At 45.8% G+C, this 15,122-nt stretch overlaps 1 protein-coding gene and 1 non-coding gene across 6 annotated transcripts in view; both read left to right on the top strand.

Moving 5' to 3' along the window:
• The first annotated feature begins 6,854 nt into the window (after positions 1-6,854).
• MTO1 (mitochondrial tRNA translation optimization 1) overlaps positions 6,855-15,122 on the top strand; it is a 46,871-nt gene continuing 38,603 nt past the window's right edge. For 2 of the 5 annotated variants that reach the window (XM_063629934.1, XM_055256077.2), the window contains exons 1-3: positions 6,927-7,276; positions 11,683-11,882; positions 11,963-12,080. In XM_063629934.1, coding sequence (XP_063486004.1) covers positions 7,060-7,276; positions 11,683-11,882; positions 11,963-12,080 — 535 coding nt within the window. In that variant the 5' untranslated portion in view covers positions 6,927-7,059. Of the gene's footprint in view, positions 7,277-11,682; positions 11,883-11,962; positions 12,081-15,122 lie in introns of all 5 variants that reach the window. The other 3 variants (XM_055256087.2, XM_063629939.1, XM_063629943.1) reach the window with 3 other exon arrangements.
• On the top strand, positions 9,609-9,711 carry LOC129477800 (U6 spliceosomal RNA). Its single transcript, XR_008655987.1, has one exon. It is a non-coding gene; the product is annotated as a U6 spliceosomal RNA (small nuclear RNA).

Below are 15,122 nucleotides of genomic sequence, written 5' to 3'. Positions count from 1 at the left end.
CACAGGCAGATCACCTGAGGTCAGGAGATGGAGACCAGCCTGGCCAACATGGTGAAACCCCATCTCTACTAAAAACACAAAAATTAGCCAGGTGTGGTGGTGCATGCCTGTAATCCCAGCTACTTGGGAGGCTGAGGCAGGAGAATCGCTTGAACCCAGGAGGCAGAGGTTGCAGTGATCTGAGATGTGCCACTGCACTCCAGCCTAGACAACACAGTGAGACTCTGTCGCCAAAAAAAAAAAGAAAGAAAAAAAAAGAAACTGCAAGTGCATCTGGATAGTCTTCCAGGATATTCAGGGGTAACTACCACATTCTGAAGGCCTCTGCTCTATGGTTCTGTTTGTTTTCTCCAAGGACTTCAGCTGCTTGTCATGAAATCCTATAAATGACTCTACAGTTAGTTTAATGCTCTCTTCCGGGCTGGGTGCAGTGGCTCACTCCTGTAATCCCAGCACTTTGGGAGGCTGAGGCAGGCAGATCTCAAGGTCAGAAGTTTGAGACCAGCCTGGGCAAGATGGTGAAACCTGTCTCTACTAAAAATACAAAAATTAGATGGGTGTGGTGGTGGGCACCTGTAATCCCAACTACTCGGGAGGCTGAGGCAGGAGAATTGATTGAACCTGGGAGGTGGAGGTTTCAGTGAGCCAAGATGGTGCCATTGCACTCCAGCCTGGGCAACAGAGCAAGACTCCATCTCCAAAAAAAAAATACATAAAAATAAATGCTCTCAGTCGGGTGCGGTGGCTCACGCCTGTAATCCTAGCACTTTGGGAGGCTGAGGCGGGTGGATCACCTGAGGTTGGGAGTTTGAGACCAGCCTGACCAATATGGTGAAACCCCGTCTCTACTAAAAATACAAAAATTAGCCTTGCATGGTGGCCGGCACCCATAGTCCCAGCTACACGGGAGGCTGAGGCAGGAGAACAGCTTGAACCCAGGAGGCAGAGGTTGCAGTGAGTGATCCTGCCACTGCACTCCAGCCTGAGTGACAGAACGAGACTCTGTCTGAAAAAAAAAAAAAAAATAATAATAATAATAAAAGAAATGCATATTAGACAAGAACCTCTTAGGTTTAGAAAGCCTTGACTACTTTTTTTTCCCTTTGTACTATTTGAACCATTTTTGGGGGGTGTATAATTCAATGATATTAAGTATGTTCACATTCCTATGCAACCATCACTATCATCGATCTTCAAAACTCTTCATCTTGCAAAACTGAAACTCTGTACCCATAAACAATAACTCCTCATTCTCTCCTCTCTCTAGCCCCTGGCAACCACCATTCTACTTTCTGACTGTGATTTTGACTGCTCTAAGTACTTTATGTCAGTGAAATGATGCAATGTTTGTCTTTTTGTTACTGGCTTATCGCTCTTAGCCAATGTTCATCTACGTTGCAAGAATTTCCTTCCGTTTTAGGGCTGAATAATATTGCTTTGTATGTATATATCACATTTTGTTTATCCATTCACCTGTCAATGGACAAAAATGCCTTACTTTTTTAAAAGATTTCCCTGAAACAAGTATTTTTATATATCCTTCTCTTAAGTTCGAAGAGATTTTTACCACCCTGGAGCAATGAGCCGTAGTTTGAATTAGGATGCCAGAAAGGTATATTTTTCTCTTGTGAAATATAAAAGGAGGAGGATTAGAAGGAGGACCATTGCATAGTCAAACTTGTTCCCAAGCCAACCAATTTCAGGGAAGAGTAAAATGGAAGCTGAAATGTGGAAATCCATTTCCTTGAAACTGCAAGAGCTGTCCAGGTGTGGTGGCTCATGCCTGCAATCCCAGTGGTTTGGCAGATCCACACAGGCAGATCACCTGAGGTCAGGAGATGGAGACCAGCCTGGCCAACATGGTGAAACCCCATCTCTACTAAAAACACAAAAATTAGCCAGGTGTGGTGGTGCATGCCTGGGAGCTACTTGGGAGGCTGAGGCAGGAGAATCGCTTGAACCCAGGAGGCAGAGGTTGCAGTGATCTGAGATGTGCCACTGCACTCCAGCCTAGACAACACAGTGAGACTCCGTCGCCAAAAAAAAAAAAGAAAGAAGAAAAAGAAACTGCAAGTGCATCTGGATAGTCTTCCAGGATATTCAGGGGTAACTACCACATTCTGAAGGCCTCTGCTCTATGGTTCTGTTTGTTTTCTCCAAGGACTTCAGCTGCTTGTCATGAAATCCTATAAATGACTCTACAGTTAGTTTAATGCTCTCTTCCGGGCTGGGTGCAGTGGCTCAATCCTGTAATCCCAGCACTTTGGGAGGCTGAGGCAGGCAGATCTCAAGGTCAGGAGTTTGAGACCAGCCTGGGCAAGATGGTGAAACCTGTCTCTACTAAAAATACAAAAATTAGATGGGTGTGGTGGTGGGCACCTGTAATCCCAACTACTCGGGAGGCTGAGGCAGGAGAATTGATTGAACCTGGGAGGTGGAGGTTTCAGTGAGCCAAGATGGCACCATTGCACTCCAGCCTGGGCAACAGAGCAAGACTCCATCTCCAAAAAAAAAATACATAGAAATAAATGCTCTCAGTCGGGCGCGGTGGCTCACGCCTGTAATCCCAGCACTTTGAGAGGCTGAGACAGGTGGGTCACCTGAGATCGGGAGTTTGAGACCAGCCTGACCAATATGGTGAAACCCCGTCTCTACTAAAAATACAAAAATTAGCCTTGCATGGTGGCCGGCACCCATAGTCCCAGCTACTCGGGAGGCTGAGGCAGGAGAATTGCTTGAACCTGGGAGGCAGAGGTTGCAGTGAGCCGAGATCGTGCCACTGCACTCCAGACTGGGAGACAGAGCGAGACTCCATCTCAAGAAAAATAAAATAAAATAAAATAAATGCTCTCTTCCATCAGTTTCTGAAGTCCCCTTAAGTCACTGATGGTTTCTTTAACCAGAAGCTTGCAAGCAACAATCCACTGGGCCAGATCAAATATCTCTACTATTGGCCTACCAAAGGAGGAGAACTCATTCTTTATTCAACCTTACTGCAACAATCAGTGTCCAAATCATAGAGAAAATGACCATTTAGTTGGGTCTTGATGTGGAACTTGGATTTTATCTAGTAGGAAACCCCAGGAAATTTATTTGTGGGTATATATTTTATCTGGTTGACGTTACCACTTCTTTTTTTTTTCTGAGACAGCGTCTCACTCTGCCACCCAAGCTGGAGTGCAGCAGTGCAATGTCAGCTCATTGCAGCAATTCGTACCTCAGCCTCCCAAGTAGCTGGGATTACAGGCGCACGCCACCACCCTGGCTAATTTTTGTATTTTTAGTAGAGATGAGGTTTCACCATGCTGTCCAGGCTGGTCTCGAACTCCTGGCTTCAAGTGATATGCCCACATTGGCTTCCCAAAATGCTGGGATTACATCTTACTCTGTATACCTCATGTTTGTCTCTAGTCAGCCTTGGGTATGAGAACATCTGGTAGAGCCTATCTCAGTCATAAGCCCAGAAAGTGATCTCCTTGTGACTTTGTAGCCTTGACCTGTCTATAACCTGTCCACAGCCTTCTAGACAGAGAAACTAAAATTCCCGCCTTGCCTGCATACAGCTGCCTGGGCCAGAGAATCATACCCCAGAAGTTGATCCTTTTGCAAGCCCCTCTGTGAAGCCTACCTGTGGCCCAGGAGGTCTACACAGAGCTGCTGCTTCCTCTGTAAACCCCCCACTTTGCACTGCACATGCGTTCTAAAGGCTTTCTGTACTTGAGATATGAATGCCTTCCCACTTTAATTTTTGGGTACTTTCCCTCATCCCTAAGGTATCATCCAGAGTTTCCTTATGTCTTAAGTTATTGTTATTATTTTTTTGGATAGAAAAGTGTTCATGATTATTAACTAAAGAATAGATTACAAAACTGCACACACTATGATCTAATTTTTATTAAAAAAATATTTAACCAAAGTTGCAGAAAGCAAAAAAAAATTTTAAAGAAAAAATATCAAAAATGGGCTGGGAGCAGGGCTCACACCTGTAATCCCAGCACTTTGGGAGGATTGCTTGAGGCCAGGAGTTCAAGACCAACCTGGGCAACATAGTGAGACACCCCCTCCCTCAACCCCATGTCTACAAACAAACAAAAAAGAACAACAAAGAAACCAAATTAGCCAGGCCTAGTGTCCACCCACATCTGTGGTCCCAGCTATTTGGGAGATGGAGGCAGGAGGATCGCTTGAGTCCAGGAGGTGGAGGTTGCAGTGAGCCATGATAGCACCACTGCACTCCAGCCTGGGAAACAGAAGAAGATCCTATTATGAAAAAAATAATAATAAAGAAAAGAAATAATGTTTACTGTTTTTTGTTTTATGGGTTTTTGTTTTGTTTTGTTTTGTTTTGTTTTTGAGACAGGGTCTCAGTCACCCAGGCTTGAGTGCAGTGGCACCATCTGGGCTCACTGCAACCTCTGCCTCCTGGGTTCAAGCGATTCTCCTGCCTCAGCCTCCTGAGTAGCTGGGACTACAGGCACTCAGCACCATGCCAGGTTAATTTTTCTATTTTTACTAGAGATAGGGTTTCGCCATATTGACCAGGCTGGTCTCAAACTCCTGGCAGACTCAAGTGATCCGCCACCTTGGCCTCCCAAAGTGTTGGGATTACAGGCGTGAGCCACCACTCCCGGCCTATGTATTTGATGCTTTTTATAATTAGAACAATAAAACTGCCACGCTGTAGGGAGACCCCCTGAAACTATTGCTATGGAATAAAAGATGAAATGCTCCTGATTATTGTAAATATGAAGTTGCATGCAGGATTGTGTAAAGACAATGCCAGGTTGGACTGCTAGAATGAGCCAACAGTGGGCGATGTGCTTCCCCCTGCAGAGAGCCTATGAACGGACATGCATCACCAAGATTCCTATCCCAGAAAAGCAGATGTTCATAGCTCTGGGAATGGAATGCAACCCTTGTGGAAAGCCTCTAAACGGACGCATGAGGGGCACCTGTCCCTATGGGTAAGATAGGGCTATAAACACCCTCATCTTGCCACGGCTCTTCTAGGCCTCTTTAGAGTTAAGGCATACTCCCTTCTGAGAATTTCTGGTCTGATTGTCTAGCTTCATGTCCTGTTTCTATGGATTATTTGTAACCAGCTTTTGCTGCAACTGTTACTGCTGATTCATATCTTGCTAATCGTAGGTTATGGAAACACTGTTTCTGTTTTAAGGTTCTGTTAGAAATTACTGATGCACACACTATATTGTAAGTTGTTATCTCTGTATACTGTACTTCTGCATACAGATGTTATGTTAAAGAATTACTTCATCCCCATGTGACCATCTCACCTCATAATCAAATGACCCTAAATCCCTCACTAACCTACCCCTGCTCTCACTAAACTTAATAATACATGCTGGTATGTCCAGTGTATTGGCGGCGTCGCGGGACCAGAAGGCAGTGACCTCCCCTGGACCCAGCTTTCACTATCTTGTGTGTGTCTATTATTTCTCGACCTGCCAATCCGCCTGGGAACAAAGAAAGAGCCCCATTGCATTGTGGGCTGCTGGCCGGATCCTGCAATACCACACTTGTTTCATTCTCCAGTCAAACATTTCCTTTCTGAGAAAGGCTGTGAATTGTGAAAGGCTGTGAATTCCAAAGGGCTGGACATTTAACCTCCAACCAACCGATTCTTCTAATTAGCCATCATGAATCTCTCTCTTTTTTTTTTTGAGACGGAGTCTCACTCTGTCGCCAGGCTGGAGTGCAGTGGCACAATCTTGGCTCACTGCAACCTCTGCCTACGGGTTCAAGCAATTCTCCTGCCTCAGCCTCCCAAGTAGCTGGGACTACAGGTGCACACCGCCACACCTGGCTAATTTTTTTTGTATTTTAGTACAGATGGGGTTTCACCATGTTGCCCAGATTGGTCTCGAGCTCCTGAGTTCAGGCAATCCGCCCCCCTCGGCCTCCCAAAGTGCTAGGATTACAGGCGTGAGCCACCATGCCCGGACACCATCATGAATCTTTCAGTCCACAAATATATTTGAACTCCTTTGGAATCTATTCTTTTTCTTTTCTTTTTTTCTTTTTTTTTTTTTTTTTTTTTTTTTTGAGACGGAGTCTTGCTCTGTCGCCCAGGCTGGAGTGTAGTGGCACAATCTTGGCTCATTGCAACCTCCGCCTCCCAGGTTCAAGCAATTCTCCTGCCTCAGCCTCCTGAGTAGCTGGGATTACAGGCGCATGCCACCACTCCTGGCTAATTTTTTTTTTTTTTTTTTTTTTTTTAGTAGAGATGGGGTTTCACCATGTTGGCCAGGATGGTCTCCATCTCCTGACCTCGTGATCCACCTGCTTCGGCCTCCCAGAGTGCTGGGAATACAGTCGTGAGCCACTGCACCCGGCCCGAATCTATTCTTATTTTCAGCCCTTAGTTTTTATAGACAAACAGAAGGTGACAGTGTATCAGATTGCCAGATCACAAAGATCTGATAAGGCAAAGTGATCAAATTCTTTGATCGTAGGTGGCCACCTGGCGATAAAGACTGCAGGGCCTGAGAAAGTACAAAAGATGACCTTTATTAGGAGCTCCCAAGCCAGAACCACAGGAAATCAAAAAGCCCGCACGGGCGGATCACGAAGGCAGGAGATCGAGAACATCCTGGCTAATACGGTGAAATCCAGTCTTTACTAAAAATACAAAAAATTAGCCGGGCGCAGTGGCGGGCGCCTGTAGTCACAGCTACTCTGGAGGCTGAGGCAGAATGGCGCGAACCCGGGAGGCGGAGCTTGCAGTGAGCCGAAATCGCGCCACTGCACTCCAGCCTGGGCGACAGAGCGAGACTCCGTCTCAAAAAAAAAAAAAAAAAAAAAAAAAGCCCGCACGAACTAGGAAAGAAAATACACAACTGGCCATCCGTGCGATCACCTGTCTCCCTCACTAGGAAAGTAGCTCCAAACCGCCAATCAGCGGCGGCGCCGCTGGACGTAGACGTCCTACGCCGCGACATTAAAACAAGATGGCCGCGCCCTGCAGGTTCTCTCTTGTTGCGTAAGTTTTTTTGACCGTCACTCGTGTCAGCTTCAAAGTCAGATAGATTTTCTCCCAGCATGTTCTACTTCCGAGGCTGTGGCCGTTGGGTCGCGGCTTCCTTCACCAAGCAGCAATTTCCGTTGGCACGGTTGAGCAGTGACAGCGCGGCGCCCCGGACTCCGCACTTCGACGTGATAGTCATTGGTGGAGGACATGCCGGGACTGAGGCAGCCACCGCCGCCGCTCGGTGCGGCTCTCGGACTCTGCTTCTCACTCACCGCGTGGATACGATCGGTGAGGAGCGCGGGTGCTGTGGAACTTGGCGTAGGACGCAGGCTGCTTCCTTCCTGCCTCCCCCGGTCTGAAGCGGGGGACCTCTTCCCTCCCTCAAAGCTAGTGAGAATCCTACCTTCTGTGGTTTTAGCCTCGATCAGTGTCTCGCAAGGATCAGGCGGGCGAGGCCAGAACTCTATATTAGTCTATTCTGCGAACCATAGATTATGCGGCTGCTGACAGTCGTCCGTTGTGGGAGGTTGGGGTTCGGAGTCCGTGCCTTGGGAAAGGGAGAAACTTCAAGAATACTCGCTGGTAGCTTCTTAGTTCATTGCTGCGTTTACCTTCTACTATGTTACTCCAGATAAAGGGTAAATTAACATTAACAATGGTTTATGGCCGGTGCAGTGGCTCACTTCTTTAATCCCAGCACTTTGGGATGCCGAGGCAGGTGGATCACCTGAGGTCAGGAGTTTGAGACCAGCTTGGCCAACACGGCGAAACCCCGTCTCTACTAAAAATACAAAAATTATTCGGGCATGGTGGCGCATGCCTGTAATTCCAGCTACTCAGGAGGCTGAGGCAGGAGAATTGCTTGAACCCAGAGCAAGAGGTTGCAGTGAGCCGAGATTGCGCCACTTCACTCCAGCCTGGGCAAAAGAGCAAAACTCCGTCTCAAAATAATGATAATAATAATAAAATTTAAAAATCGTTTATTAAACGGTTCTTGTGTTTTTATTTAAAAAAAATTTTTTTAGAGACGGTCTCGCTATGTTGCCCAGGCTGGAGTGCAGTGACAACTCATAGGCACGATCGTTGCACATTACAGGCTCTGCTTTCTGGACTCAAGAACTTTTCCTGCCTCTGCCTAACCAGTAGCTGGGATTGCAGGTGCGCAGCACTCTGCCCAGCCTGATCTTTGTGTTTCTGTCAAGATTTTGTGACGCCCTTTGGAAGAACCATGCTACCTTTTTTTTTTTTTTTTTTTTGAGACGGAGTCTTGTACTGTCACCCAGGCTCAAGTGCAGTGGCGCCATCTCGGCTCACTGCAAGCTCCGCCTCCCGGGTTAATGCCATTCTCCTGCCTCAGCCTCCCGAGTAGCTGGGATTACAGGCACCCACCACCACGCCCGGCTAATTTTTTTTTCTTTGTATTTTTAGTAGAGATGGGGTTTCAACATGTTAGCCAGGATGGTCTCAGTCTCCTGACCTTGTGATCCGCCCGCCTCGGCCTCCCAAAGTGCTGGGATTGCAGGCATGAGCCACAGCGCCCAGCGCCCAGCGCCATGCTACCTTTTGCATCCTTTATTCCTTCTGGGTTGTCGTCCCTGGATTTTGTGCTTAGTACTGGACAGTACTTTTTTTGCTCTAATGGGTAATGGTTGGATGGCCATTCTGTAGCATCATGACAGATACTAGCTAAAACATCAACTTGTAAATTATATATGCCTCGGTCTTTCCTCCTTCCTTTTGCTTAGGAGCAGTAATTAGAATATTTACTTGTTTTGTAAAAGTTGTGAATAAATCACGTATTTATTCCTGAAATTCTTCTTTAAAATGACCATTCAGCTCGTAACTGTGAAGAAATGTATACTATTAACTGCGGTTTTGTGAGTGGGGGAGAGGAGGCTATATGATTTCCTAAAAGATTATACTTTTCTCATCATACATTCAAGTGGGTTTTTTTTTTCTTTTCTTTTCTTTTTTTTCATTTTTGAGACAGAGTTTTGCTGTTGTCGACCAGGCTAGAATGCAGTGGTGCAATCTTGGCTCACTGCAACCTCCACCTCCCGGGTTCAAGCAATTTCCTGCCTCAGCCTCCCAAGTAGCTAGGATTAGAGGAGCCTGCCACCACGCCCAGCTATTTTTTTGTATTTTTAGTAGAGATGGGGTTTCATCATGTTGGCCAGGCTGGTCTCGAACTCCTGACTTCAGGTGATCCACCTGTCTCAGCCTCCCAAAGTGCTGGGATTACAGGCGTGAGCCACCACGCCTGGCCTGTTGTTTATATATATATATTTTTTTTTTTTTTTTTTTTTTTTTTTTGAGGCGGAGTCTCGCTCTGTTGCCCAAGCTGGAGTGCAGTGGCGCAATCTCTGCTCACTGCAAGCTCCGCCTTCCGGGTTCACGCCATTCTCCTGTCTCAGCCTCTCCGAGTAGCTGGGACTACAGGCGCCCGCCACCACGCCCGGCTAATTTTTTTTGTGTTTTTAGTAGAGACGGGGTTTCACCGTGGTCTGGATCTCCTGACCTCGTGATCCGCCCGCCTCGGCCTCCCAAAGTGCTGGGATTACAAGCGTGAGCCACCGCGCCCGGCCCTGTTGTTTATATTTTTAAAAAATAAAGACCTAGTGCTTGCTTTGGCAACAACATAAACTAAAATTGGGATGATATAGGGATTAGCATAGCCCCTGCACAAGGATGATGCACACATTTGTGAAGTGTTCCATATTTTTAAAAAATAATAATAAAATAAAGACCTAGGCCAGGGGTGATTACTCACTCTTGTAATCCCAGCATTTGGGGAGCCTAGGAGTCTTCTATTTCAAAGGAAAAAGGAGGAAAATAATCTACCACAGCTGTCATTCCTGTTTTTACAGTAGAGAGACTAAGGTATGTTAGGTAACTTGCCGTGATCACAGAGCTCATAAGTGGTAGGTCTAGAAATTGAGCCAGATCTCTTTCACACACTCTCCTCATAATGACACTTCAGGCTCATAATCGCTGTGCTATCCAGTCTCCCTGTGGAGACCATTAAAACTTTTGGAGGTCTTGGCTGGGCACGGTGGCTCATGCCTGTAATCCCAGCAGTTTGGGAGGTCAAGGTGGGCAGATCACCTGATGTCGGGAGTTCGAGACCAGCCTGACCAACATGGAGAAACCCTGTCTCAAAAAAAAAAAAAAAAACAAAATTAGCCAGGCCTGGTGGCGTATGCCTGTAATCCCAGCTACTTGGGAGGCTGAGGCAGGAGAATCGCTTGAACCCAGGAGGTGGAGGTTGCAGTGAGCTGAGATTGTGCCATTGCACTCCAGCTTGGGCGACAAGAGCGAAACTCTGTCTCAAAAAAAAAGAACAACTTTTGGAGGTCTTGAATCTTGATGTGGTGGCAGTGGATATGTGGATATTGACACAACTTGCCCATCCCTCCACCTCCTATAAAAACTTTTGAGGTAATCACATGGGTTTAGACCTCTGAGTAAGACTGGGTAAATGTAAGGGAAAGGTATAAAATATGGTCTTCACGCGCAAGAAATTTGTAATTTAATTATATTTAATTCTGCAAAGTAAGTGCAAAAAGAAAATATCAGATGGCATTTATGGAAGACATAATTGGTTGTAACTGAACCAGTGCCAAGGGGCTTGTTTTTTTTTTTCTTGTTTTTTTTTTTTTTTTGAGACAGAGTCTCACTCTTGTCACCCAGGCTGGAATGCGATGGTTGCCATCTCGGCTCACAGCAACCTCAGCCTCCCAGGTTCAAGTGATTCTTTTGCCTCAGCCTCCCAAGTAGCTGGGATTACAGGTGCAAACTGCCACGCCTGGCTAATTTTTTTGTATTTTAGTGGAGGCAGGGTTTCACCGTGTTGCCCAGGATGGTCTCAAACTCCTGAGCTCCAGCAATCCACCCTCCTTGGCCTCCCAAAGTGCTAGGATTACAGGCGGGAGCCACCACACCCGGCCCTTTATTTATTTATTTATTTTTGTCCTTATTTATGTTGAAGGACTAGGGACCTCTTACAAGTGTGCTTGATTTGGTAGATTCCTCTGGTGCTGTATCAAAAAAGAACAAATACATTTAAAAACCAAGTATACTTGATTTAGAAAGGTTTCATGGGGTAAGGATTACATATTTGAAAGGAAAAGGCAACCTAGTGAAACAGTAAAAATATGCATCAAGGAGGAGATTCAAAAGAAAGTTCAGGCCGGGCACGGTGGCTCACGGCTGTAGTCCCAGCACTTTGGGAGGCCGAGATGGGCAGATCACCTGAGGTCAGGAGTTTGAGACCAGCCTGGTCAACATGGTGAAACCCGTCTCTACCAAAAATACAAAAATTAGCCGGGTGTAGTGCCGGACACCTGTAATCCCAGCTACTCGGGATGCTGAGGCAGGAGAATCGCTTGAATCCAGGAGGGAGAGGTTGCAGTGAGCCAAGATTGTACCACTGCACTCCACCCTGGGTGACAGAGTGAGACTCCATCTTAAAAAAAAACAAAAGGAAGTTCAGGAAGTGGTTTGTTATCCAGGTTGCCCTGGACACTTTTGCATCCCATTGGGTCTTTGGAATTTTCTTTGTAGTGTATCTTTCACATTTTCTATTTTTTATCATATGAGATGATTATAGTCACCTGTATAAACATTTCCTTATTAAGTAGTCACTATGTGCAAGGTGCTCATATATTTATTTTGTTTATGTCTATTCTCTTTAGGTCAGATGTCATGTAATCCTTCCTTTGGTGGCATCGGAAAGGGACATTTAATGAGGGAAGTAGATGCCTTGGATGGCCTGTGTTCTCGCATCTGTGACCAGTCTGGTGTACACTATAAAGTATTAAACCGGCGTAAGGGACCAGCTGTGTGGGGTCTGAGAGCTCAGATTGATAGGAAACTCTATAAACAGAACATGCAGGTAAAAATAGGGCATGAGCACAGGAAAGATTATAGTGATTGTTTAATTACCATGTTTCAACTGGCATTTTCTTTTGACAGAAAGAAATCTTGAATACACCACTGCTTACTGTTCAGGAGGGAGCTGTAGAAGATCTTATTCTTACAGAACCAGAGCCTGAACACATTGGGAAATGCCGTGTCAGTGGGGTTGTTTTGGGTACGTATTGGTTATAGATGGTGTATGGTAACAGCATATCAAATTCCATGTGAGAAATTTATTTTAGAGCAGTGTGGAGATATGTTGCTTATTCAAGGAACTTGTTGCATTTTCTCTACCTGGATGGGGAAAACTATATAAATAAATATGTTTCTCTTTTCATCTTGGCATTTATGATGCTCAGTCAAATTCTAGGCTCATCAGTATCATGTTCCATCTTAGTGTAGAACTTTATAATCTGCATATTTATGTCTCCCTCTCTTCCCATCTTTCTATTGTAATTTCTGTTTTTTCTGGTTCTGACTTTAATTTTTTAAAAAAATTCATATTTTAACAGCTTATATATATTTTTATGGAAAAGAGTTATGTATGTTTTTTATCAAAATAACTCATGCATATAATTTTTTCTTAAAATATTAAAAGGGTCTGGGCATGGTGGCTCATACCTGTAATCCTAGCACTTTGGGAGGCCGAGGTAGGTGGATTGCTTGAGCCTCGGAGTTTGAGACCAGCCTCGGCAAGATGGCAAAACCTCATGTCTACAAAAAGTACAAAAATTAGCCGGTGTGGTAGCAGGTGCCTGCAGCTGTGTGAGCAGCTACTCAAGTAGCTGAAGTGGGAGGATTGCTTGAGCCCAGGAGGTTGAGACTTCAGTGAGCTGTGATTATGCCACTGCACTCCAGCCTGGGCAACAGAGTGAGACCCTGTGTCAAAAAAAATAAAAAATAAGTTTGGGTGTAGTGGCTCACACCTGTAATCCCAAGACTTTGGGAGGCCGAGGCAGGCAGATCGCCTGAGGTTGGGAGTTCAAGACCAGCCTGAACAACATGGAGAAACACGTCTCTACTAAAAATACAAAATTAGCCAGGTGTGGTGGCGCATGCTTGAAATCCCAGCTACTCAGGAGGCTGAGGCCAGAGAATCACTTGAACCCGGGAGGCGGAGGTTACGGTGAGCCAAGATCGCACCATTGCTCTCCAGCCTGGGCAACAAGAGCGAAACGCTGTCTCAAAATAAATAAATAAATAAATAAATAAATAAATAAATAAATAAATAAAAATAAAAGAAATTTAGAAATTTATGTGGGAAAACAACCATCTCCTTCCCTGGAGACAGACACTTCAACTTTTTTAGTTGTCACTTATTGTATATACTTCCATATTTCTAAATAGCAGGCTTATGTTTTTACTTCCTAATTTACAGTTCTAGACATTACTATTAACTTTTTTTTTTTTTGAAACGGAGTTTCACTCTGTGCCAGGCTGGAATGCAGTGGTGCGATATCAGCTCACTGCAACCTCTGCTTCCCAGGTTCAAGCGATTCTCCTGCCTCAGCCTCCTGAGTAGCTGGGACTACAGGCATGTACCACAATGCCCAGCTAATTTTTGTGTTTTTAGTAGAGATGGGGTTTCACCACGTTGGCCAGGATGGTCTCGTTCTCCTGACCTTGTGATCCACCCGCCTCGCCCTCCCAGAGTGCTGGGATTACAGCTGTGAGCCACGGCACCCAGCCGTCTATTAACATTTTTTGAGACAGAGTCTCGCTCTGTTGCCTAGGCTGGAGTGCAGTGGTACCATCTCAGCTCACTGCAACGTTCCCCTCCCAGGTTCAAGCAATTCTCCTGCCTCAGCCTCCCAAGTAGCTGGGATTACAGGCGCCTGCCACCATGCCCAGCTAATTTTTTGTATTTTTAGTAGAGACAGGGTTTCACCATGTTGGTCAGGCTGGTCTTGAACTCCTGACCTCAAGCTATCCACGTGCCTCAGCGTCCGAAAATGCTGGGATTACAGGCGTGAGCACTGTGCCCAGCCTATTAACTTATCATTATGGTAATTCTCTTTAATATCCAATTTTCCTTCCCTCTCTCCTTCTGATATAATTATACCATAATTTTTGGTTGATAGTATTTACATTATTGACTAAGTATTGTTTACTGCGTGGAAGTGTATTATGTTTGTCCCTTTCATATACTTGGTTTTGTCTTGAGTTAATAATTGCTGCATTTTATTTATTTATTTATTTTGAGACAGAGTCTCACTCTGTCACCCAGGCTGGAGTGCAGTGGTACGATCTTGGCTCACTGCAACCTCCATCTCCTGGATTCAAGCAATTCTCCTGCCTCAGCCTCCCGAGTAGCTGGGATTACAGACACCAGCAACCATGCCCAGCTAAATTTTGTGTTTTTAGGGGAGACAGGGTTTCACCATGTTGGCCAGGCTGGTCTCAAACTTCTGACCTCAAGTGATCTGCCTACCTCCACCTCCCAAAGTGCTGGTATTAACAGGCGTGAGCCACCACGCCTGACCTTCTCCAGATTTTTTAGTTCTGTTTATGTGTTTGGGCTGCAGTCTTTCATGTACACAACTTCCTTTAAGTGTCTAACGAACTTTGGTTTTCTGTTTACTTCTTTGCGTTTTTGGTTTTGGAGACAGGGTCTTACTCTGTCACCCAGGTTGGAGTGCAGTGGCACTATGATCGCTCACTGCAGCCTCCACCTCCCAGAGGTGATCCTCCCACCTCAACCTCCCAAGTAGCTGGGACTATAGGTGGACACCACCACACCCAGCTTATTTTCAATTTTTTTGGAGATGTGGGATCTCCCTATGTTGCCTCCCTGTGTTGCCTAGACTGGTCTTGAACTCCTAGGCTCAAGTGATCCTCCCACCTCAACCACCCAAAGTGTTGGGATTACAGGCATGAGCTGCCATGCCCAGCCGGTTACATTTTTAAATGAGGCACTAGGCCGGGCATGGTGGCTCACACCTGTAATCCCAGCACTTTGGGAGGCTGAGGTGGGCGGATCACCTGAGGTCAGGAGTTTGAGACTAGCCTGGCCAACGTGGTGAACCTGTCTCTACTAAAAATACAAAAATTAGCCGGGCGTGGTGGCATGCACCTGTAATCCCAGCTACTCAGGAGGCTGAGGCAAGAGAATCGCTTGAACCCAGGAGGCGGAGGTTGCAGTGAACCGAGATCGTGCCACTGCACTCCAGCCTGGGCGACAAGAGTGAGACTCTGTCTCTAAATAAATAAATAAGGC

Source organism: Symphalangus syndactylus, chromosome 2, assembly GCF_028878055.3.
Source record: "Symphalangus syndactylus isolate Jambi chromosome 2, NHGRI_mSymSyn1-v2.1_pri, whole genome shotgun sequence".
Classification (NCBI taxonomy): domain Eukaryota; kingdom Metazoa; phylum Chordata; class Mammalia; order Primates; family Hylobatidae; genus Symphalangus; species Symphalangus syndactylus.
This window is presented reverse-complemented; position numbering and strand designations above follow the sequence as displayed.